Source organism: Aspergillus pseudotamarii (genome assembly GCF_009193445.1).
Source record: "Aspergillus pseudotamarii strain CBS 117625 unplaced genomic scaffold BDV38scaffold_53, whole genome shotgun sequence".
Taxonomy (NCBI): Eukaryota; Fungi; Ascomycota; class Eurotiomycetes; order Eurotiales; family Aspergillaceae; genus Aspergillus; species Aspergillus pseudotamarii.
Window position 1 is genome coordinate 195939 of NW_022475067.1, and position 23731 is coordinate 219669.

General features: G+C 47.4%; 8 protein-coding genes across 8 annotated transcripts; 2 read left to right on the forward strand and 6 right to left on the reverse strand.

Annotated features, from left to right (window-relative positions):
* Nucleotide 1: 1 nt before the first annotated feature.
* On the reverse strand, nt 2–1973 carry BDV38DRAFT_160908 (PQ-loop repeat-containing protein). Its single transcript, XM_032051783.1, has one exon. The coding sequence runs from the start codon at nt 1867–1869 to the stop codon at nt 586–588; it is 1284 nt and encodes a 427-aa protein (XP_031910587.1). The 5' UTR covers nt 1870–1973; the 3' UTR covers nt 2–585.
* An 805-nt stretch (nt 1974–2778) lies between these two features.
* BDV38DRAFT_255082 (uncharacterized protein) lies at nt 2779–3954 on the reverse strand. Its single transcript, XM_032055386.1, has 3 exons — nt 3623–3954; nt 3123–3571; nt 2779–3027 (listed from the first exon to the last, which is right to left on the reverse strand). Exons 1-2 carry the CDS (start codon nt 3925–3927, stop codon nt 3196–3198), a joined length of 681 nt encoding a protein of 226 aa, XP_031910588.1. The 5' UTR covers nt 3928–3954; the 3' UTR covers nt 2779–3027; nt 3123–3195.
* A 1901-nt stretch (nt 3955–5855) lies between these two features.
* BDV38DRAFT_160992 (Zn(II)2Cys6 transcription factor) lies at nt 5856–9018 on the forward strand. The gene is made up of 2 exons (XM_032051784.1): nt 5856–6106; nt 6190–9018. Exons 1-2 carry the CDS (start codon nt 6091–6093, stop codon nt 8733–8735), a joined length of 2562 nt encoding a protein of 853 aa, XP_031910589.1. The 5' UTR covers nt 5856–6090; the 3' UTR covers nt 8736–9018.
* Nucleotides 9019–9288: 270 nt separating this feature from the next.
* Nucleotides 9289–10152, reverse strand: BDV38DRAFT_273539 (uncharacterized protein; the record flags this gene model as incomplete). The annotated part of the gene is made up of 2 exons (XM_032057690.1): nt 9289–9950; nt 10047–10152. 2 exons carry the CDS (start codon nt 10150–10152, stop codon nt 9289–9291), a joined length of 768 nt encoding a protein of 255 aa, XP_031910590.1.
* Nucleotides 10153–10598: 446 nt separating this feature from the next.
* Nucleotides 10599–14256, reverse strand: BDV38DRAFT_255094 (SH3 domain-containing protein). The gene is made up of 7 exons (XM_032055387.1): nt 13692–14256; nt 13274–13624; nt 13022–13174; nt 12901–12974; nt 12486–12852; nt 12270–12424; nt 10599–12207 (listed from the first exon to the last, which is right to left on the reverse strand). The coding sequence occupies exons 1-7, from the start codon at nt 13717–13719 to the stop codon at nt 11110–11112; spliced, it is 2226 nt and encodes a 741-aa protein (XP_031910591.1). The 5' UTR covers nt 13720–14256; the 3' UTR covers nt 10599–11109.
* A 326-nt stretch (nt 14257–14582) lies between these two features.
* BDV38DRAFT_255096 (serine/threonine-protein kinase) lies at nt 14583–17487 on the forward strand. Its single transcript, XM_032055388.1, has one exon. The coding sequence runs from the start codon at nt 14954–14956 to the stop codon at nt 16868–16870; it is 1917 nt and encodes a 638-aa protein (XP_031910592.1). The 5' UTR covers nt 14583–14953; the 3' UTR covers nt 16871–17487.
* A 1276-nt stretch (nt 17488–18763) lies between these two features.
* BDV38DRAFT_273542 (mitochondrial 54S ribosomal protein uL15m) lies at nt 18764–19803 on the reverse strand (the record flags this gene model as incomplete). Its single annotated transcript, XM_032057691.1, has 2 exons — nt 18764–19370; nt 19484–19803. The coding sequence occupies 2 exons, from the start codon at nt 19801–19803 to the stop codon at nt 18764–18766; spliced, it is 927 nt and encodes a 308-aa protein (XP_031910593.1).
* A 640-nt stretch (nt 19804–20443) lies between these two features.
* BDV38DRAFT_161047 (putative mucin) lies at nt 20444–23017 on the reverse strand. The gene is made up of 3 exons (XM_032051785.1): nt 22192–23017; nt 21864–22137; nt 20444–21809 (listed from the first exon to the last, which is right to left on the reverse strand). The coding sequence occupies exons 1-3, from the start codon at nt 22678–22680 to the stop codon at nt 20677–20679; spliced, it is 1896 nt and encodes a 631-aa protein (XP_031910594.1). The 5' UTR covers nt 22681–23017; the 3' UTR covers nt 20444–20676.
* Nucleotides 23018–23731: the final 714 nt, after the last annotated feature.

Sequence of the window (23731 nt, forward strand, 5' to 3'; positions counted from 1 at the left end):
ATGATTGTTAATACATTTTTATTGGATTCATTTGTACCTTCATATATATAGCTAGGGATTTAATGTGATGAGATCATGTATGTTGCTATCCAAATCAATAACTCAAATAGTATCCGAGTGCCCTAGTATGTATATGCTATATATGCACCCCGTATGCAGACATCTATCCGTAACCAAACACCTCACAGTGTACCCTGGAGGCTAGAAAATATAATGAATCCGGTACGCCGACTGAATGATAGTTTGTGATCTCATGCCATCTTCTGTTGCTATAATAACCACCTTGAGGTATCTCCAACCTCAGCCTTAAGCCTAGCCCAGCCTTGAATCCCATAACGTCCAGTGATATATAAAAAAAAAAACAAAGATAAAGCGACGGCGCCAAACGATAGAGAATAAGCCTGTGAAAACCCGAGAAGATTGAAAGACAGCAAGCTGTAAAAAAAAACCCTCAGGCCAAAGGATCGTCATGAAGTCATAAAGCAATTCGTATCTGCTTAATGCAGTATCGAGAAAAGTGAGTATGTGTAAGAAAGAAAACAGGAAGTTCTAGACGATTATACGACACGAAGTCTTGCTGATCATCTAAACTGTACCGTATCTATCGCGGTCTTCTTCTAAAAGCGCCTGGTTTTCTGTGGGAGTACGGTGGTGGTGGGAATCGCGGGTAGGGGATACGGAGGGGATCCAGCCTCTCATCCAGCCGCGGACTCGCATCCAGCGACTACGTCCGCACTTCGGATCTTCGATCTCAACGATGGACTCGTCGTCTCGCGTGCCGTACATTAGGAATTGCACGCCCATGAAGCCGTCGAAGAAAAGGACGCCGAATGCCCCTAGGAAGAATGGGATAGCTCGGCCTAACCATTCGGCGCGGTTATTGCCGTTGGAGTCGGCCCATCCGCCGCCACCGTAAGGGGCGTAGTCGAACCAGGCGTTCGGGTTTGTGAGGAGAGACGTGGAGTAGAAGAAGTTTCCGCTAAATGCGGCCATGAAGAGCAGCGGAGATAGACCGGAGGTGCTCTTGCGCTTGTAATTCTTGTATAGTTGGGGTGGGCGCGAGAAAAGGTATAGGAATGTTGACATCCACGAGAAAAAGGTGCCGAGGAACCCCAGGCTGAGGAAATCGGAGTGTGGTTCTGTAGCTGGCTCTGTTGGTGCTGCGTTGGCCACAACGGCGCAAAGCATCGATGCTAGTAGAACTGTGCGCGTAGAGGCTATAGGCAAGCTGGGTCCACTGCTTTTTCTGACCATTGAACGACGGGATGAGCTCAGCTTCTCGTTAGAGTACGATGGAGACTGGCCGTTAGAAGAACCGAAGATAGGCTCTTTGTGACCTTTCATGTCTTTCGCGTCTGAATTGGCTGTTGTTTCTGAAGGTGTATGGTTGACTGAGTTGTTCTCGGAAAAAGATACCCCTTCTAACACACCCCCGGCTCCGCCCTCATGATGTGAGTGAGTGAGGCTACGGTAGCCACCCTGACGTCCTTTGATATGTGTGTACCAGAAAAACTGGAAGACGAGTGTAACATCGACTAGGACATAGTAGCCTGCAATGATAACTTGCCAAGTAGCTTGCCGAGTGAGTAGAGCACCGATCAGGTTGCTAGTGTCTCCCAAGCACCACTCCACAAGAAAGAATATGGACAAGCCCGACGTAGACTGCAACTGTACATTCTTGTATATCTGTGGAAGCTGTGCAAACAGCCATGACACAATGCTGAGGGTACCCAGCACTGATGATATGAGAGCGAGCGGCGTAGGTATGCACGTGTGCAGATATGCTGAAATGGCAGCGAAAAAGGGCGAAGACGGCTCACAATGTTGCGGCAGCGTTTGAGTCAGGTGGTGTATTAAAGGAGGAGGCATACTCGGTTCGTTGAGTCCCACCGACAACTTGGAAGACTCGTCTATATTGCTTGAAACGGAGTACTCGGTATGGACGTGTGCAGGAAAAGAGGCACGACACGGCGAGACGTTCGGATGAATGGGCGGGGATCTCACGGGGTAGGAAATACCAGTCTATGCGGTGTGAGACTCGTTCCGCAAGGACAAAGGGGGATAAAAAAAGGAGAGTATGGGAGAAGGAAACAAGAAGAGGAAAGAAGATAGGAGTATGAGTAGGAGTAGGAGTAGGGGGTTCAGCCTGATTCAGATATGGCATGCAGAACGAGTCACACTCCGTCCCCGATTAGGTCACGAGTCAAGGGCTGAGCTGAAGATCGGCGACGATGACTGACTCTGATAAGACTTCCATATCTCCCATCCCTGATTGGCTCCTACTGGATCGGGAAACCCTGCTCCGCTCCGGTTTCCGGCGGCGGATGATCTTCCGTACTGATCACGGGATCCCCGATGGCGGGGAGCCGTGACCGTGGGATTGCCCTGCGTGACGTGGTTTCAATGTCAAGAAGAAGTCTTGAACATTACATACATCTATTTGTTCTCTTCTCAAATTTAGAGTTACTTCGACCAAACTTGTGCGGGTGATATATATGCGCCAGAATAATGTATGGAGTATTACGCCCGTAGAATGATTTACTTTGTGGGGAAACGTAAAACATTTCGACGATAAGATATGATGTCGTTTGCATAGGCAGGTTTTATACTCCTCATTTACAGGCCCGTTATCTATTCTACTTCCATGTAAACAATATAACCTATGGTTGTGGCTTTCCTGCTCGAAATCTTACGGTCTGATTCAAATTTACCTACCCATCTCCGCTAGAATTTCCTTCTCCATCTTCTTTCATCCGACACAGTCAGAATAGCCTAGACTTCTTGTTTAAACTAGCCCCCAAAAAAAAAAAAAAAAACACCACCATCCGATTGATTTTTCATTTCCCTCGCCAAGTTTGACCGTTACATAAACTGACAAATTGAGAAAGGCCGCAATAAATCTGTCGATTCCTGAAACCCACAATGACATAAGGAGAAAAGTAACTAGCAGTTTACCACGCGTGATTTCAGAGGAATGCCAGAGGGAATTATTGGACAATAATCCAAGTTACTAGCATATAGATGGAGGTACCATACTCAGCATTGTTATCATCAAGTCGTTAAGCATTACAAAACATTCCAAGTCCTAATCTTTATCCTTTCTAACAATTTCCCTATAATAGTGTACGCGCCCAAATGAAAGAGCAGCAAAACATCACTAAAGCGATCTATAAAATAACCTAAGAGAGTTTCCTATCAGTAGCTGCCGCTATGGCTACTGTGCCGAGAATGACTGCGATGATGACGATGATGGCGATGGCCGTGACGATGCTTGTGACGGTGATGATGATGATGGCCATGATGACTATGGTGGTGGTGGCTATGATGCCGATGTTCATCCTCTTCTGGTTTACCCTCCATCTTGTCTCCAACGAAGTTGCCTAATATCGCACCCCCCACTGCCCCTAGAAGGCCATGGTTACTTTGGTGTCCCAGATAATAGCCTCCAGCGCCACCGGCAAGCGCCCCTGCAAGATTGCGCTCGGTTCCCTCATTGTCGGAAGTATTGTCGGCCCCGTGGGGATGAGAGCTTTGAGAATAGTGCTGATCTTGTTCGTTGGTGGACGCGTTGCTGGAATACTTTAGTGTGTATTCATCGGAATGCTATGGGATGATAGCGTACTAATAATCAGCGTTACTTCCTCGACGATCTCTATCTTGCTCAAAGCCTCCCGCAGAAGCTGGATTGAGGTAGTCCTGTTGCGGGCCCGACATTTGGGCGGGATAGGACCTCGGTGTTTGCGCTAAGTCATACTGCGAGCCGTACTGGGCGCTTTGATTCGGAGGAAATTGCTGCGAATAAGGATGCTGGGACTCGTAATCGTACGGTGGGTTTTGGTATAGGCTATCTGCGGGCGCATAAAAGTTCGCCTCGGGTCCAGGACCAGGAGGAGTGTAGTGTGGGTGTTGGGCATAAGGGTCAGACATCCTGGGGGGGTGGGGTGGGAAGGAAAGTAGATGCAGGTAGCACTTTGTACACAGGGCTTCGAGGGGGAGGTGTCGGTCAATAAATATTGGCTACTATTTATTTTGAGGAGTCATGAAGTATGGATCAACTGCCTAATGACCATAATGTGCAGCACTTCATTCAGCGCAGCTGACCTTCTCGCACGACATTCCGCCAAGACGAGACGAAGTGGCAGCTTACAGCATTGCATACCATACCCCATTCTGCCAGGCTTCGTAGGGCTCTTTTTCAGACCTTCTTGATAATCAAATAAAGAAACTGTGCATGAAGAAAAGGAAAAGGAAAATGAAGAAGGAAAGGAACGGATGTACAGGTCCATGCCTCAGCGTGACCCAACTACGTGTTCTAATCGCTCATTACTAGCAGGTAGTCCAACGGCTTACTACAGCAGCTTGGAAAGTGATGGACCTTTTGCCAAGTGAGATGTACCATAGATAAATTCACTGCACAACGCCAGGCCCAGAGGCTAGTAGTTTCCCAAACGGCATGGAGTAGCATATCTTCTATATCTACTCTTCATCACAATGTCAGTAGCAGGCAGGCACCATAGTTAATTCCTCAAATCTTTTGAGGAATTAAGTGTATTCTATTTCTCTTCTTATACGAAGAAATTAGTCCGAAGATAAGCAGGTCCAATATATATCAGCACTTGTTGTTACATGCAAAGGCGGCGGATTCTCAGGCGAGTTTACAAACACAGTTTTCTATGGCACAGAAGAAACCCTTCTATAATTAGTAACAGGTCTGTCAGTGACTCAGAATTTCAAGCATATAGCAGTAGCTAGTAGTGCTTATAAAATAGAGCTTTCATGTTTACCTAGACCACATTGATACACACATACACGACCTGCCATTCCAGATAAATGCCTCTCGCGCTGCTGATCAGGTGGCTACGAATAAGGAGTGAGGAGTGAGGACGCTCTTTTTGTGATCACTGAGAAATACTGTGGACGAGTGAGGCTGGTTGTATTAGGCACATAGTAGATCATGGAGCTGCTAGACTGCATGGACTGTGACTACGACTGCATGAGGCTAATCACGCTTAAATATAGAGAAGAATGCTAAGGGTCAAGAATGGAAGTCTACCAGAGGTCACTGGGGAATGAGAAACCATTAAGACCTAAGTTGAAAGGCGAGGGGTATATTTACTCCAAATACATGAAGCTACCATTGACGATCTCTATGATGATCATTGTATATGCCTGCCTTCTGCCATACTGATAGATCGACACAACGCAAGTGCATCTAGACTTAATACTTATTGACACAGATGGCAAATTTCAAATTGATGGATATGAGTAGGATCAAAGTAGTGAATGAGTAACTCGCTGTGCTTGTATGTTGGTATAAGTTATATTGACTGACATTCAGCGCGAGGGATCTGCATGATAGACGATCTCATGCCTAGTGAACCATTCACGTGAGGATCTACAACGGGAATTCGTGCCATGCCATGTCTACGGGGGATCCTGATAGTTGTGGAGAGTCAGTATCCAGAACTCCAAATGCCTTGTCAAGTCGGTGCCTTGGTCTTCAATCATGTACTCCGTAGACCATCACACGTCTGCCACATAATGGAGAACATATGATGGTTTCCAGAGGCGATGATTTATACATCTCAAATAGTACAAACCTCCTTCGTTTTAGGTTTCTCATAGGTTATCTTGAGGACATCTCTGGATAATCACACGTGACGGGCGAAGGAATGAAGGGTAGATTATGAAATTCAAAGCCCATCATTCATCTCAGATAATTTGAATAAATACTATAGTAGGTTGTTTGTTGTAATGACCAAGAATTGCTGTGTTGGCACCAAAGGAAGCGACTAGCCTAGTTTGGCTTCGGAGATAAATCACGTTACAACCAGATACGCATCAGACTGAATGTCTATCAGATTCATCAGATTTAATTTGCCTTATCTCCCTTCTACCTGTCCACTCGTTCATAGAGTATTGTTCTAGGCAGATACGGCCGGTAGCGTGGAACGTATTATCATTGATTACCACCGCTGCAAGCTTGAACATCTGACGGTGAGCGTTATTTAAAAGCAGTCTGCTCAACACCAGCGCCGCTACTTCGCCGGAAGTGACCAAGCAGCAATACATTTCAAAGACACTGTCAATATGGAAACCCAGATTAGTATGAATACGTTTCGATTGCCATCTTTCTTTGTTGTAGTTTCCGACAGCATAAAGAGTTCCCCAACTGACACGCTTATTCAGGATCATCCGGCCTGCGACAGAGCTGCATCTTTTGTCGGGGCCGAAAGATTCGATGTTCTGGCGGGCGTATCTGCAACGCTTGCCGAGACCGTAACATCAACTGCGTATACGGCCCTGAAGCCCGCAAGGGCCGACCAAGACGCAAAGGAACGGAGGACAAGTGCACCCTTAACCCGGGTGTCAGCAAGCGCGGCAGAAAGCAGTCCATTTCATTGACTAATACCGCAGTAGCCACCGTTCTGAGCGACGAGTCGGTGATGCACGCGTCAGTAGCCCTCGAGAAGGTTCACACCCTGGGCAACGACCTAGAGCAGATGTTCGATGATTACTTCATCAGCAAAACTGGATCGGAATCTAATCTTCTTCAGTTGTCTATAAGTTCTTTTCAGAGACGCCAGCAGCGGTCGTATACCTCGACATCACCCAATCATCCTACACATCATCAGGTAAACTATGATAGGCTACTATCCTCCATTGCCCAGGAGATGGTGGAAATGCTACTGCTGCGTGTTGGCTCTTTGAGATGTGGGCAACCGGAGGGGCGGAACCGAAACTTTTTCGTTGCTAGTCTAGTGGTTGACACCACATCGTCTATGTTCGACCCTCCACAGCATCAAAATCCTCTAACAGATCTAGGAAAGCACCGCATCTTGCAGTTGATTGACATGTGGTTCTCGGTGCATCCTCTATCGTTGCTAGTATCAAAAACCTTGATTACTAGTGAAGTTAAGGATGGAACGGTGGATGAGGCTCTATTGGCAATAATCCTGTCTGATGCGTGTCATATTCTAGGTGGTGCCAGCGAGCAGCATGGGGCTATAAGTGATGAATCCCAGAAGTTGTTCGAGTTTGCCTCCACCCAAATCAAACAGCGCCAGCTACCCCGTGACGATTCAGAAGGCCTTACCACAGTACAAACTTTGTTTCTAATAGCATGGAGGGAGCTGCGCTTGGGCCATGCCCGGCGAGCAACCTGCCTTGTGGGCTATACTTGCTATATGGCCTCTCGTTTAGCTAAAACAGGGAAGAATACAGACACGAAGAGCGTCAAATTGAATGGTGTTGAAATTGACCTGGTCAAAAAAGAGGTCCTGCAAAATGTTCACTGGTTATGTTTAACCACCACCTCCTGGGCGTTCATGCAATTTGACCAGGCCCTTGCCCTCTTCGGCCCCGACGAGATCCCTGATTTTCCCTGCCTAGATGAGACCGCTTCAGCCCTGATCCGCTTAGACCAGGCGTCGGATAATATATCTACGCTCCCAGCACAGATACAAGCCTTACGACATCTATGGCCTCTCAGCCATATTGCCAGCACTGTATCTCACATCTACATTCTGTATTTCAATATGCCTGCCAAGGGAGTTCCAAAAGCCTCATGGCAGGAGCAGCATATTCATCAATTATACGATCTCCTTCAGTCTTGTGCTGATTTCCCCACGCTGTCGGTGAAGATCAGAGATATCCTCCTTCAGGCGGTACAAGCTGTGGACAGGCGAATCACGACCTTGCCTTCACAACTTTACCTGTTGACTGCCTATCATATTATAAACACACATTTGTTATTCTCCCAGAATAAAACGGACCAAGAGTCGTTGAGCCTCTCGTCGACTATCATAAATGCCTTCTGTCAGTCTGCATCGGCGCTTCTAGCTCTCTCATATCGCTCCCTAGATCCATCAAAGGGTCTAATGCCAGTACAGCGGGATGGAGGTATGGAATTAATCAATATGCTTGTCCTGGGGCTCGATACATGTAGTAGAGCCCTTGTTCATATCTATGACCATCTCAGCCGCGGCGCGATTGACAATCAAAAGGAGAAAGCAGCAATCAGAAAACAGCTGGCGGATTATGCTGATAAGTTTCATCAAATTTGTAAAAGTGATGCGGTGCCACGATGTGGATCCGTGATGCGGTCTGTTAAGAAACGGCTCAAATGGGCGAAATTGGCATTTCAAGACCTTGAAATCCTTCCTGAGCCCCAACAAGTGCTTTCATCTGTCCACTACGCGACCCCTGACTTGTCTACAGCTCTGAATCTTGGCTGGCCTCATAATGAGGGCTTGCTGTTAGATCCCACCTTTGCCACTGCTCGACCTGGGGACATGCTATCATCTGACATAGTCCCCGGTGCGCTCCAGCAGCCGGTCTCGGGAATTAACGACCCATTCTTTGTTGTGGATGATCCCATAATCGGCACACTTTTGGGGCTTCCGGGATTTACTGGTGCCCATGAGCAGTTATATCCGGACTATACGAGCTTGCAGCAGAGCAAGCTGAGCATAGGTTCAGAGCAAGACCTTCCCCACATCCAGAATCCAACATCCTTGTTTCCGGGCTATGGGGAAAGTCTAAATTTGGCGTATCGTTGTCCCAAGGGTTCGCCTTCGAGTCTCGCCAGTACCATTGACCGCCTGAACGAGCCTAGCTCCATGCCATCTGAAATGACAGAATTTATGAGTAATGACACGGTCAATTTGACGCCGCCAGAGCAGACCTTGGACAATGATTTGTTGTCACAGTTGCTCAGCAACCCCGATGGATGACTTCAAACGTAGCCCTCGCTATAATATTAGGCATGGCATAGCTCTAGGTAGGCAGAACTGCTTCCGGCAGTCAAGTCATCCTGTGGCGGTAGTCATCAAAGCAAACACAGCTAACAGCCGCTTGTGTGAGACCTATCTTCAAGAATACTAGCCTCTGGCAGTCATAGAGCATTGAGCTTAAAAGGGATTGGGCGACCATACAGTGGGTTTAAAGCCTGTTATTGTGCAGTACCGGACAGGCCTTGCCCCAGGCGCCGAAACCTCAGGTCACCAAGGGACAGATAGAGTGCTGACTGGGCTCCATCATGACTGATGTAAGGACTAACTGACGTTATAAAACTTCGCTGACCGGTATTAGATTACTATGGCTCACAGTTGGAAGACATCAATCTGGCATATGCAGCTTTAAACTTCCAAGAAATCATATAAAAATAACAAAGCCACAGAAACAGAAACAGAGGGTATTTATCTTCAACAGCAAAGAGAGAAAAGGAAGGAACAACAATCAAACTTTGACTCTATGCTCACCATAACCTCACTCCCTTCATCTCCCTCAAGCAGTGATGGTTATCGGCTGTCCCAGATACGGGTTATCCAGCTGCAATGGCCGACGAAGAAAGTTCTCAAAAATCCAAAGGCCAACATCATTGCGACATATAGTATACCCAACCGCCGGGTTCATCTCCGTCCCAGCCCTAATCTTACCCAGCCCAATTCCCTCACCATCCGTGAACCAACTAGGACGAACAAGGGTATAATCCCGAATAGCCCTATCCTCTTCGGGCCTCCTCATTTCATCGAAGATAGTCTCCTCCATGACTTTCTTGTCCGCATGTGGCTCCCTCAGCAGCCAGTAATTCAAGGGCAACAGAGCAATCGGCGAGTCTCGCTTCTTGGTAGTCAACCCTACCGAGCTGATAGCGATGAGCACAGGCTTCGCACCAAGTGCTCGGGATGCCGCGAGTATGGTTCTAACGGCGTCCTGGCAGATAGTCGGGTTGTCGAGCTTCGGTCTGAGCGGGTTCGTGAAAATGGGCTTACCGCCGACGCCGGAGATGATCATATCGACGGGTCGTCCATTGTACATGAGTGTCTGTTGCACTGCGTCGAGGTCCGTGACGCTACCTTTCACGATGTAGAGCTTGTCTGCGGTGACTGATTCGGAAATGCCCCGTTGGCGCAGTAGATTCTGGAGCTTGGCCGGATCACGAGCCACTTGATATCATTAGCATCAAAGTTGAACGCTAAAGTGTACCTTAAACAGAAAAGGGACATAGTAGGTAGATGGAAAGACATAAACCGAATACATACAAGCAGAACAACAAATGCCAGCCTCCAAAGCTTGAACTAAACAGGCCAAAGTACATCCGCCAGTGGCACCAAAGAAAGCAACAGTATGAAGATTGCCCGCAGCCATGATGATGATGATGATGATGATGATGATGATGATGATGAATAGGACCACTAAAGATGCGAATGAGAGAATTAATTGGAATACTTGAAATTGTGATTGTGAGTAATGAATTGAAATTGACATCCCCGGATTCAAGCCATCTTTTATATTCGTGTGTGTTGGGAGTCTATCCTGTGTCGGGCGGGAGTAAATCTCCGTCTTCAGACGGAGACTTTTGTATACCAGGGGGCTGTGTTGGCTTATACCTCCGTTTCTAGGCGGCCTTTTTTCCTGTGCAAGAATACTCATAGGTGTGCATGATTTTCCATGAGATAAAATTTTTGTTTCTATTTTTATTGCTATTATTATTTTTTTATGGGGTATCTAGCTTGGGGCATCGCGATGGATTGCAGGCATCTACTGTTGACGGGGCCACTGATTACTGGCGGGGATTGATATACGGCCTACTTCGTACCAATCTCAAAACTGAACATATCTTCGTAATATTCGCTGGTGATTGTATCAAATGAAGGCGAAGAAAGAAAAAAGAGGGGGAGTTGTAGTCGACAAAAGATGTGTGTGACTTGGGGTATCCCATAGGCTTTGTTATGTGGGAATAGGAAATCGCTAGACACAGGAAAGAAAGCATGAAAAACGTACAAAGGGAAGCAAATTTGAAAAAGAGGGAGCCTCGTGGGGCAATATAGTAAACAATGGAACAGAGCCAGAAGATAAAAACAGACCTCCGTGGTCTAAAGACAAAAATTCTAGGTCATCCATATGTAGTTCTGCGCGGTCGCGCATTGTGCGCTACAGAGACCAGACAAATATACAGTGTGAATAACCTGGGCACCAGAGAATAATTGAAATACTATGGCCGAACCAAAGTCATGTGTCCAGCACATTGTTAGCTCCTGGCCAACATAGAACTTTCGTAATGACTAGGCGTCTAGGCGAGAAACGTCTGCAAAGGCCTAGAGATCATTGGCTTATAGACTTCCGCATCTTTCGGCCAACCCAGTCGGCTAGCATCGAATCCAACTGGCTGTTCATTTCCTTCAGTCGCTTGCTCTCTTCCTTGAACAAGCTGCCAGTGATTGGGTGATCAGGCCCAGCAGGGGGAACGTTGGAGTTATCATGAACGATGATGAACAGATCACGGATGTCGCTTTCATCGTCTAGATAGGATCGCAGGCTAGCATCGCTCCATGTAGGTGTATCGACCGACCCTACGTCGAACGACGTCCTATCTGCATCGAGATTCCTGCTACCGTTGCTCTCGACAGCTGGAGATAAAGGTGGGGATACCGGGGAGACGGAGAAGCCTCTAGGCGATGACGGATCCATCGTCATCCCCGGTGCACCTGGCGAAGATGGGCCTTCCACCGGGGAGATATCCACTGGAGAAACTTCCGCCGGTGAGATTCCACGGAGGCCTCGGTATCCCACATCCTGCCTTGGAGGGAATTTCTGCGGTGGAGAGGCAACAGAGTGTTGCGAATAGTGAGGCTCGGTAGGAGATGCTACCGTGTCTCCCGAATTTGGTTGGGCAGTATTGAGTTTCTTCAGCGGGCTTGAGGTCCGAATGGGAGAGGACAAAGGTTGATCTTGCTGAAGATTGGTCGAGACAGGGGACTGTGGAATATCGTCCTCAGACGCTACTTGTCGTATCGTTTGTTCGTTCCTCTGGCTCTGCACAACGTTCACATCGTCATTGGCCTCCACTGATTTCTGTGTCACTCGTTCCTGCTCCACGCCATTCCTCGAAGGAGCCTGGACGACCGGAGACTGCTTCTGCAGCTTGCTGGCCTGTTTCTGCACCACGAGAGGGTTAGGGGATTTGGACTCAGGAGACGAAATAGACTCTGACGATGTCTTAGGTTGTGGCGAAGATCGAGACAATTCACCCGAAGTCTTTTCTGTCTCATCAGTCTCTTCTTCGGCTGCCTTAGTCTTTTTGTCCTTTCTCTTGAACAAGCCACTGAGCATCCCTGGTTTCTTCTCTTTGCGCTTTTTGTCGTCCTTGTTCTTATCATATGCACTAAGAGCTTTCTCGACAGCCTCCATGCTCCCACGGGTCTTGCAAGATGATATATTGTCAGCACGTTTCCAATTGAAAGACTTATGGAAGTGTATCCTACCTCTCTTGCGTCATTGACCACGCTGCTACTGCCAACCTCGTCGCGGAGGAGGTTTGGTGTAAGAGAGATTTTCTTCGTCTCAACGGTGTCATCCTTGAAGAATGAATCTGTGTTCCGCACAGTCCCATTTCTTGATCGGCTGACAGCAGTTTCTGCTATATAATTTCAGCAATTAATCATACGTCTCGTTCTGCATAACTCGGAGGAAAATTATACCTTCAGACTCCAACAACTCCACACTAGATCGTTGTATCTCGGGGCTGGCCCGATCAGATTCTTTCGCTTCGTGTACTGTTTCCAAATCCTCGCTTGCCTTGTCTCTTTGCGACTTCGGTCTGAGAGGCTCGACAACAATGTCCTCATGTTCACTCTCTTGCAAGTCGTCAACATCCCCTCGCAATCCATCCGCGTCGGTCAAAGAAGCAACATCGTCCAGTTCGTCATCCGTGGAAAACTCTATGTCAGATGCTTCTATGTATGTTGGACTCGTAAACGTTACGGTCTTCGCGTTCCTACGGCGCATTGCTTTCTTCAGTGGATTCTTAGACTTTTCCGAGTTGTCTCCTAGCATAGTCGCGGAAAGCTGCTTTTGTTAGAGGACGTCATTTAACACTAGAAAAGAACCACATACATCGACGTTTCTGTGTTTGTTTAATCTTGCCAATCTTTCGGTAGGTGTCTCAATGTGCTCGGCAGGCAAATACCCTATCTCCAATCAGCTTCCGTTCATGGTATCTGAAAGCCCAGCTTACCAATACTGCCGTCTTTGACGATTCGAACAAGCCACCAGTAGCTGTTACTGTCATCCAGAAGGACCATAGTGTCACCCTTTGCCGCATTGGCTTGTCCATCAACAGTTGCAACGAAGTTATGAAGCGCATAAACAAATTCGAAGTCGATATCCTCTACTCAATGTCAGATAGAACTTTGAAAACTTTGGTGAGAAAACCAAAGAATCGGGCCGTCTTCGAATTTATGGGGTTTCATTAAGAGACATAACGCACCGTCGTCGATAGATGGGGAGCTCGAGATTTTATCCATTAGATCATCATCCAACAAATCATCGTCACCTTCTCCGTCTGCTAGGTCACCATCTTCTGAGCCTCCAACGTGCTGACTATGCCCTAAGTCGTCGTCCAAATCATCATCGTCATCGTATATATCGATACCGTCGCGATATTCATCTAGATGATTTTCTTCGGTCACGGGCCCATGCATCACTTCTGTTCTTGTGTCTTGATCGGCGTGTCGAATGGACTGCTCCTGGTGGGGACCAAAACTGCTGCCTACGCCCATGTTCTGTTTTGAGTGATCTTTAGCCGAGGGTGCATGCTGGTCTTGAAGATCAAGCGTGTCTGACACCGGGCAATTAGCCTCGAACGTTGACGAAGTCGGGTATCAATGGCTTGTATCGCTACGTACCAGCGCGAACAATTCGGGGGCGCGTCATATTGTGTGAATCTCCACTATCGACTTAAGGATGAGAGTGAAGTAGCGCGGAGAACTGAAGTAATGAGCGACTCATTTAAGTCGTAAATATTGGAGTCAAATGAAACGGGAGGAAGTAGCTTGACGCTCTCCGAGGTCCAGATAAAGAATGGAAGGTCGCAAAGGCCTAGTGCGTGCGTCAAATGAGGGAATATGGCGGAGATTTAGGCGCGAGGGACGGATATTAAAGATTCGCAGGGCCGCACACAACGATGGCGGGGGATTGTTTGACAACTGTACAGCACTTAGGCGCACCGGGGTTGGTCGAAGGTCGGGCAACAAGGCGCAAAATAATAAAAAGAGGAGAAAGAAGGAAAAGAATATACTCTCAGAGCAGTATTGAATTTCACAACAAACACAACAATAAACAAGGCTGCAGAAGGGCCACAAAACGTACAGCAGCCGAAACCGTGCTAATGACAAGAACGAGTTCCCCGGACTTTTCAAGACAACCACAAAAAGGAGGTTCTCCAGTGGTAATTCCCCCCCCCCCCCAAAAACAAGCGCCCCTTGCGCGCGCTTAATCAAACCATTCCCAAAGCGGCCTCGTGCCTGAACCAACGAAAGTGAAAGGAGCCAAAATTCCAAGGTCTAAACTGTTTAGCGTCCCGATTGGCTGGGGCTTCACCGGTGAACGGCTTAGGGCTTTAATTCGAGGGTTCCCAGTGGGTCAGGTGATACATTAAAGGCTAGGGCCGAAAGGAGACTAGGGCCGGCCCACGGGACTCCGCTGGGCGCTCTGTTAATGGTTGGTAAGTGGTCAATGATGATTGCATTTTACATGATCTTCGTTTCCCCGCTGCTGACTTTCCGATCCTGCAATGACATCGCCTTCCGTTATCTCCCGATATGCCCATTCTTGCCCATTTTCGTCCCAGTCTGACGATTTTTCTTTCTTCTTCTCACTCACATCAGTCTGGGTGGTTGCTACCTGACGTCGTATACCATTTATATTACTAAGAGAACCACTTGGGCGTGCTGTTTCAAAACCATTTAACCTTTATTTTGTTCCCATTACCCCACCGGAACTGTCTAAACGGGCCGCTTCTTATACATCTTTTCAACGTTGATTCCTCTCGATGTTGCACCACTGCACCTATCAACTGGGAGGACTGTGAATTTCTTCTTCCTTTTCTTATTCTCTTTTGACCTTTTAATATCGCCGATTAAGAGGACCTCGTGCTCTCTGTGAGGGCATGGCTCATACAGAGAGGAACAGTGCGTTGGCAGGGTTGAAGATCGACACTTCTTTCCCTCTTACACACAGACCTAGATGGCGAAGTGAGGCAGGAGGCAGGAGAGTGACGGATGATGGAACTGGTATCGAGGGCGACCGTACAAACATCTTTCACGAATCTGGCGCACGCCGTTACGGTACTGATGAAGACAACAGTGTTTTGAGCAGTCTGCATTCAGCGACTCCCCCTATCTCGGTACCCCGACATGATGATCATCCTAAGGAAGATGTTAGCTTCCCGGAAAGACCTGAGGATGTACAATCATCTCCGCTTGACAGCTTCCTTCACAGCCGCCGCCGTTCCGTCAGCTTCGACCCGAACATCACCCTCGACTCCGGACAGCCCCAGGCGTTGGGAGAGCCGTTGGCAAAAGGAGTTATAAGGACCAGACCCCAGAGGTTCCAGGCAAAAGGCTCGAGCTTGAAAAACACGCTACCCCAGGATGAGGACGACGATCACTATCCGAGACACGGATACAGGGCTCAGCGGGGCTTCGACTCTCATGAAGGCTTTCTGAGTAGTCCTGATGATGACATGCGCGTGAATTCGGCAATTGATCGTCCCACGTCGTTGACATCGATCTCCACGGCTTCCCCCATCACAGAAGAACTGCGTACCCCTCCTGAAGGATCCAAAGGCGCCCTGCCGTCACCTTTCTGCGTAGCATCTCCTGTGCAAGGATTTGCTTCACTTGATGACCGCAGCTCCTGGTCTAGTAGTGTCATAACCCCTTTTGGAAGCAAAACAAGAGGGTTTCGAGGCTCCACTCGCCAGAGCTCCCGCCGATCAACAGCTTCGAGCGGCAAATCTCCCGCCAGCATGTTCCTTTCAATGTGGAGCAGTGGCGAAGAGCCTGCGCCACAGCCTGATGATGAAGGCCAAATGGTCGGGACTGAGTATGTTCTGGGAAAACAGATTGGATTTGGGGGGTTCAGTACGGTAAAGGAGGCGTACAAAGCAGACGAAACTGGTGGAACCAAACGGTTGGCTGTTAAGATCGTGCGGAAGCAAGTCTCAGGGAAGAATGAGAAGGAGAACGATGAGGTTCAAGCAGAATTCGATCATGAAGTTCGAGTCTGGCGATATCTCAGCCATCCAAATGTTCTCACGCTTGACGCTGTCTACGAAACTGACTACGCGACATTCTGCTTTACTAAATTAGCCATTGGCGGTACCCTTTTCGATCTTATCCGGCAAAACCGGCGCGGTCTTGACATGAAGCTTGCAAAGAAATATACGTATCAGTTAGCGTGTGCACTGCGATACCTGCATGAAGACGCCCGAGTGGTGCACCGAGATATTAAATTGGAGAACTGCCTTCTGGACCCGATTGAGCTTCCAGACGGAACGAAAGCATCGAACCTTGTCTTGTGTGACTTCGGAATGGCAGAATGGATGAACATAGATAACGGGGGTGACTCTCCCGACCCATACGACGACGCTGCGGATCGGCCGCCGCCTAAAACGATCGGCCCTGCTGGATCAAGTACTAGTGTTGCAGGAAGCCTGGAATATGCATCTCCAGAACTGCTTCTTTCCACCAGTGGTGTCATTGAACCGTCGGTTGACATATGGGCATTTGGCGTGATCGCTTACACTGTGCTCGTTGGGTCTCGCCCCTTCCAAGATCCGTTCACGCCCCGCGTTCAGTCGCATATTCTTAGCGGGAACTGGGACAGGACGGCAGTTTTAGGTGATGAAACAGATCCGCTGGCTCGCAGAGACCGGGAGCACGCCCTTGAGTTGATCGAGGGTTGTTTGAATATGAGCGTTGAAAAACGTTGGACCATCCGTGATGTACTCTCATCCCGTTGGCTGCGGGAACTATCTGAAAAGGGCGAAGATGGTGAAGCCGACACCATCTGGAAGCTGTGAAGCTTTTTCTTTTTTCTTTTTTTTTCATTTCTTTTTTTATCCATTCCGTATTGCTCTCTAACCCGGCTTGGGTGGGGTGGCTTGAAATATGGGATATGATGCTTTGCATTTCGACTTACGATATACTGATGATCAAAACTGGCGCTATTATGATATGAACAAGCGCTGGTGTTCGGGATTAGTGATCATCTATGATACCCTCTCTTTTTGTGTTTTTGTTGCTTGCGACTTTATTATATGTTCACATTTCGGTATATGGAGGAGGCTCCTGCATACATCATTCTGTTCGCTCTTGGGGGTCTCACATGATGGGTTTGATTGTTCTGGTCGGTTACTACTTTTCATGCAATGGTTGGTCATGGTATCTTTGAAGGATAGGTTCTTGGTTTCACAAGCATGGCGTTTGGCTGGTCTCATTTACTGCACCGTTATATTCTCCTTTCCTGTAACTATATAGCTGGTAGCTGTGCTGTACTGTGCAGTTAGTGGAATTCTAGTTATAATAGCATTCGCCTTCTAGAAGGAGGTTTGAAAAGAAAAAGAAATTCTTAAACTGGGTTGAGAAAAGCTATCACATCGTGCACACCGGTAAAGTCAACCTTGAATAGGCATATTCTAAAACCACCCACATCGCAAAAGACTTGGACTCCCCGTTCTAATAAATGAAATATCACTCCGTGACTCCGACAAGACTTCAACATCAATAAGGCAGCCAATCATAACAAAAATATGCAATATAAATATTTAGGCTCAAATAGTGAGTATCATCTAGCAGATCCAGAATAGTATAAACTCTCACAGCCAGTCATCCATCATCGACCCCGAATACTATTATAGAGTAAAGTAAGCTTATAACTCTCAAAGCTACACTAGATCTGCTACCCGACGAAGATACACACACCCTTACTGCAGGTGAGCTGGTAGCCAAGCAAGTACCATGACCAGTAGAGAGGAACGAACGATGATTAATTGTTTGGTGACTTGGAGAGGGGGACTGCTGTTCAACTGCCGACGCCGGATGAAACCAAGTGTGTTAGTCTGGGGGTGGTGAGAAAGGGTCACTATGAGATATCAGGCAGGGAAAAAGTAGGCCATTTCAAGGGGATGGTAGCATTATGGGTTGGGGTCGTCTGGTATATATGGACAATGGGATGTACTCGTTACTTTTTATTTTGACTATGATATGTTCCGGTTTAAGTTGAATGTGTGAATAGTTTTGTTGAGATATCAGTTGTGCCATACTTGCCCTTGTACTTCATGCTCTCCGTCCAAGGCATTTCAGGACTCTCCAGGAAACCTTCACGGATCTCGATCTTACCATTAGCGCCTTCAATGGTCACATGTGCGAGCTGACATGTTTGTCTACTAGCTTGTGGCCACTGTCCACAGCCACCATCCCTCCATGTGGAATAGTTGTTTCGGCCGCGCAATCTTGGTGGTCCCTTCAAGAGAACCACTAGGCATACAAGTACAGTAAGACAACTTGTAAGACAGCACCAACTGGAACACCACAGTAGGGTCAAACGGAAGCAGCGACACCCAGGGTATGCATCGAAGAGAATGATAGCGAGAATAAACCCAGAAACATCCCACAGCAGGCAGAGACACTACGTTAGACCTGAGTACACTGCGAGTTGCTACACCAATGCAAAAGAGGGAAGCAGAGAAATCAAAATAGATCCAACCTATCCACGTATCTAGAGTGCATATTTATACAAGTAGCTGTCAAAACAAAAAGGGAACATCGATGGAAAAAATACATAGTGCAGAGATAATGTATCACGCGGTCATCGTCCCCAGGATGATAGAGGGGCACGCAAATCTCTCCGCCGGAAAATGTTTGTTGACCATTCCCCAAATACATTGCTAGTGAAACTGTTCATAAGCACCAGATTACCAAAGTCTGTTCTCGGGCAAGACCTTCTCCTTCTTAACACCAGCAGCAGTCTTCCTCTCAACCGGCGAGCGGAAGAACAAACTGGGTCCCTCCATAGGCTTCAACAAATGGCTCAAATAACCCCTGTGAGCAGGATCACGGTAGTACTCGATGTCTTTTCTCTTCGTCGGATCGGGCAGCCTATACTGGAAGCCCATCTCCTTCATAATGGTAGACTCGGTCAGGTTTTCTGCTCCCTCGGCGTTGTTCAACCCCTCGCTGCCACTCTCATCTGTCCATGCCGTAGACACAAATGGGTGCATCTCACGGCGCATGATACGTGCGATTGCTGATTTAGTGTAGAATCTGGTAGTAACGGATCCGCCCGCAGCCTCAACAGCAGCAATGGCGGTTGCCGAGGCGCGAGAAACGACGATGTGGATGGGTTGCTTGAGGGTGGATTCAGCGCCTCGACCGAGAAGCTTTACGCCTTCTTTTGTTTGGTGGATGCAGCGCGATTGGGCCAGTTCGCGAATGGTGATGGGCCGAGTAGGGTCGATGCGGCCTTGGTCGATCCATTCTTGGATGCGGTCGAGGTTGACTGGGGCGAGGTCAAGAGAGAAGCTGTGTTGGCCGGAGTCAGTAAACTTCATGATGCCTTCCACATCTGCAGTCCCAGTAATGGCGGCAGCATGTTAAGCCGCGAGAGCAAGAATACAGAAAATAAAGAAACTTACACATTTGTGAACCCCCTCTCGCCATGAACAATAATTTCCGGCGTTTGACCACCGTTGAACCTAGCTGGAACCTTTCCATGCTGCTTCTGACCCTTATGACCTCTGCCGGAGGTTTTACCCTTCCCTGACGCCGGACCGCGACCTCTCCTGATCCGCTTGTTATAGGCACCCGGGGTATCGGAAAGGGAAGCTAGAATGTGAGCATTGCGGCTTTGTTGCTGAAGCTGAGGGAAAAGAAGGGAAAGGGACGAAATGGCGGAAAGAGGTTTCGAAAGTGGGCGCTGCCACTGGGTAGGCAATATTTGAAGCCTGGGTGGCATGGTGATTTGCAATGTTTAGTCGTCGTTGAAGGGATATCAACGGGTTTCGGCGTGAGTGAGATACAGGCCAAAGATCTTTCGGAGGCTCGCCTGAGGCCCGTTTCCGGAGATACGTCGGACCGGCGAGGACGAGGACCTTTTGTATTGTAGGTCCAAAATTCCTCTTCCTGTCTTAATTTTTAACATTTTATAACTTCTGTACTTTACTGAAGACATATCTCCTTATGTGATTTTCCAGTGAGTTTGTACCGAGAATTCTTGTTCCAGGGGCCCTACCTAGTACTATCCATAAGTATCTATTCACGGCAGCCACAAGATTCCTTTTTCTGCCATTGGTCAATTGCTCTATACTTGCTGCACTCATTATATGGCAGAATTATTTACTTAGAAGGCGGTGGATAAGCTGAACGGGGCTGTTTGTTACAAAGCCAGATTTATATGGATTGAGATAGTTTTCATACATTTATATCCCTTCCAGACCAATATCAGCCTGTTTAGGTACTTCTTTAATAGTGTCACTTGTGAACTCCTAAACATGCCAATGCAAGCAGATGTTCAACATGGGTGTATGAACGGAGACAGCAATCAACGCCATTGCCATGCTTCGTCCAAATAACAAAAAGAAAAAAGGTCGCCCCTCCCTGATCGTCAGTGATCCCATTGGCTCTTAAATGCAACAGCCGTCTATAATATTGAACGCCATAATAATGCAAGGTCGTTAGAATAACAAGGAAAAGAGAAATGTAAGCTGTACAAGATACAGGATTGAAGGGGGAAAAGAAAAAGAACAAAATAGTAGTATCAAGGCTAAAACACCTCTTTCGTACGGGGTCGTGATTCAATCGTAACATGAAGAGAAGATGTCAATGAGCTTTAATAGTGCGGAGTTGAATGGAAGGTGGGTTGAAGAAAAGGTGCCTGCGGCCAAGCCTCGTGGTGAAGGTAGGGCAACAGGCCTGTCTTGCGCTCAGCTGCGGTTTTACCGAGAGGCTGATAATGCATATGCTCGAAAGGAACAGCGCGTTGTTGTTGAAGTGAGGACGAGGGTGGAGGAATCAACAAGGTGTTGAAATTGCGAACAGGTCGGTAAGGTGAGTTGCGGTTTGCAAGGAAGAAGGAAGGCGACAAGTTAGTCTGAGGTGTGTGGCTCGAGTATGCAGAGATGGCGGGTGAGATAGTGGCCGAGGTGACGCCAAACGGACTATTATGCTGCCTTGCAGGGTCTGGGAGTGACACCGAAGGATTGTACAATCCATTCGTAATGGGAGGAACCTGAGTTGGTGGCAGCTGAGGGACCCAACTGGTGGAAGGATTGTAGACCGAATGCATTGCGCGATTAGCCACGGAGGGAAAGGGAAGCACAGAGGTTGGAATGCCCGGAGCTAGGGCATTAGAAGATGGTGGGAAGTTCGGACGTGGCAATCGTGACATCGATCCAGATAAGCTGTTCGCCGGCGGAGCGGATGTCGCTGCCAAGACTGGAGGCAAAGTAGGGACACCGGTCAAAGCAGCCGATGGAAGCGTCGACATCGATGTAGGTAAAGTAGTTGACATTGCCGCTCGTTTTGATGGCTGGTCCTCGACGTAGTCGTCTAGGGTCCGCTTCTTAGAAGGCATCGGCGGGAATTCCTTGGCCAAGTGTGGAGGTGGTGCGTAGGCTGGCGCGTTTGATGGTAAGCTCCAGTTCTGAGCACGAAGAACATCCGAATTGGGAGGAGAGGGCAGTCTTTGCGAGGACGACACTTGAGAAGCTCCTAGATTTGGCGAGATACGAGGTGCTGGAGTTGATGACTCTAGTTCCTTCGATTCTGGCGACAAAGATGCCTTGTTGAAAAAGTCGGCAAAAAGACTGAGTTTCGAATGCCACTGCGTCCACCCTTCCTCCGAAACGAAGAGATTGTACCGCACATTGCTGAGAAACTCCACCTCCATAACATGTATCTCCTGTACAGAAATTCCAGAAACCTCGGCCCACGTTTTATTTGTGTAGGTGTTATCATCGAGGACTAGACGCTGGTTAGCACCTTTCGAATACTAGCATTTAAGATGTTCAAACCAACATTTATTTCCTAGCATAAGAGCAATTGTCATCAACCTATATTCGCTACCCTTCTTTCCTCGAACTCGATGATTGAATTTCTTCAACCGGTATATGAAGAGAAGTGCTAATAGAATGACATTCTGGCTCACTTGCGTAGTCGAAAGGATGTTTGTCACCCATTTTAGAAAACCAGCGGACGGAATCGCTTCTGGAACGATGGAAAGAAGAGGATTCTTCCTTTCTTCAATATCATTCAACTTGGCCGTAGTTTCAAACCAGAACAAGCATGTCATCTGCCTGGGTCAGCATACATAGCTTATCAGAGTAAAAAAAAAATGAGCTCTTACCTGAGCAGCAAAGTCGGCCAGATTGCCCTTGCTATTGTTGATAGATGACGGTATCTGCAAATAAGAAGCAACCGACTTAGAACCTCCTCTCCTCTGGCTAGCTGGTTCAGAAGACGGGGCGTCTTGAAGAGAGGGTTGACTCGGCGGCTTCGACTGCGGTACAGAGGCAGTAGAGTGATGGTAGTCCGATGCCATGCGCGTATAATTCGGTGCTTTGGCGTAGGGGGGAAGTGTAACTCCACCAAATTTACCGCCATAGCCGGAAGGGGGAATGCTGTTGTACGCAACGCCGGCCATATCGTTCGGGGGAGTAGGGAGACCGTCCCTGAACGGTGCGGTCCAGTGGTGATCAGGGTCCTCCAAAACTGTTTCGAGATGTCGTTTTTTTGCACAAGTCGAATCTTCCGTCCGGGAATAGAGAGGTATGGTGGGGGTGAACGGATGTGGGACAGAGGAATACGACTGTGTTGAGAAGACTGGAAGAGACATAAGGAGGTTGGCAGGTTGAGAATAGAAGAGTGAGATTGTTGAGGTAATACTGCTGAACACAGCTTATCATGGAACTCCCATTGGCATCAACGGCGGATTAATGAACGTATCAATTCAATATCGCTGACACTGATAGTCGCTCACTTCCAAGTGGCGAGACCGTCTGGGGAAATATATGGTGTTGGCGGTGGTAGACCAAAAGGGAATTGCACGGAATTATTTGGAGGGAGTTGCTGAACACTAAAGTGGAGGATGGATCCAGCTTTTGTTCATATCAAAAAATGCCGTGAAGGTCTCAAGAGGATAGCAACAGTAGCGGGCCCAGTGAATGTAGATCGTGCCTTGGTCGGTGGAATGAAGGCACTGAAGGGGGTGGAAGATTAATTGAAAGAAGGCCAGACCAAGTTTAAGTAAATATCAATGTAGTATTTGATCACAGTGTTGTGAATTGGTATAGATTGGAAGGTGAGAACGGAGATGTACTTGAATCTTTTAGAAGTTGCAAGTACATCCAGTTATAGAAAAATCCATATATCCAGTAGCAAAATAAGAAAATCTAATATAAAAGGAAAGTCCAAAGAATCAAAAAGCCAAATAAAAAAAAATTAAAAAGCCCCAGACCCTCTCTGGAATCAAACCATATAGGAAAAAAAAATTAAAATAAAAAAGGTGAATTTAAATTGAATTAAGGCGAAAAAGAAACACTAAATTAAAAAAAAAAAAAAAAAAGGAAGAAAAAAAAAAAAAAAAAAAAAAAAAAAAAAAAAAAAAAAAAAAAAAAAAAAAAAAAAAAAAAAAAAAAAAAAAAAAAAAAAAAAGAAAAAGAAAAAGAAAAAAAGGTAGTAATAATGAAGGATGAAGTCAAGACATCATCCTCATCCAGCAAATAATAACTAAACCTCATACATCTCCGCTTGATGAGCCAGGGTAGGTCTTTAGTCCATGTCCGGAGAAAGTGCAATGACCATACAGGATAGACAAAGTTTGACCCGGACGCAGGTCCAGAGGGCTGATCCTCCTTTCTGGACTCGTTTGGGTCGGTTCCGGTTTG

What these genes read in the sequence shown, in the direction of transcription:
- BDV38DRAFT_160908 (XM_032051783.1), bottom strand. Translation starts at nt 1,869, where the DNA reads ATGCCTCCTCCTTTAATACACCACCTGACTCAAACGCTGCCGCAACAT.
- BDV38DRAFT_255082 (XM_032055386.1), bottom strand. Translation starts at nt 3,927, where the DNA reads ATGTCTGACCCTTATGCCCAACACCCACACTACACTCCTCCTGGTCCT. An exon ending in GGAAGTAACGCTGATTATTA is followed by an intron (nt 3,572 to 3,622) that starts GTACGCTATCAT and finishes AAAGTATTCCAG; the next exon opens with CAACGCGTCCACCAACGAAC.
- BDV38DRAFT_255094 (XM_032055387.1), bottom strand. Translation starts at nt 13,719, where the DNA reads ATGACGCGCCCCCGAATTGTTCGCGCTG. An exon ending in CTCCCCATCTATCGACGACG is followed by an intron (nt 13,175 to 13,273) that starts GTGCGTTATGTC and finishes GACATTGAGTAG; the next exon opens with AGGATATCGACTTCGAATTT. An exon ending in GGAGTTGTTGGAGTCTGAAG is followed by an intron (nt 12,425 to 12,485) that starts GTATAATTTTCC and finishes GAAATTATATAG; the next exon opens with CAGAAACTGCTGTCAGCCGA.
- BDV38DRAFT_255096 (XM_032055388.1), top strand. Translation starts at nt 14,954, where the DNA reads ATGGCTCATACAGAGAGGAACAGTGCGTTGGCAGGGTTGAAGATCGAC.
- BDV38DRAFT_161047 (XM_032051785.1), bottom strand. Translation starts at nt 22,680, where the DNA reads ATGTCTCTTCCAGTCTTCTCAACACAGTCGTATTCCTCTGTCCCACAT. An exon ending in TGGCCGACTTTGCTGCTCAG is followed by an intron (nt 22,138 to 22,191) that starts GTAAGAGCTCAT and finishes TGACCCAGGCAG; the next exon opens with ATGACATGCTTGTTCTGGTT. An exon ending in TCTTATGCTAGGAAATAAAT is followed by an intron (nt 21,810 to 21,863) that starts GTTGGTTTGAAC and finishes ACCAGCGTCTAG; the next exon opens with TCCTCGATGATAACACCTAC.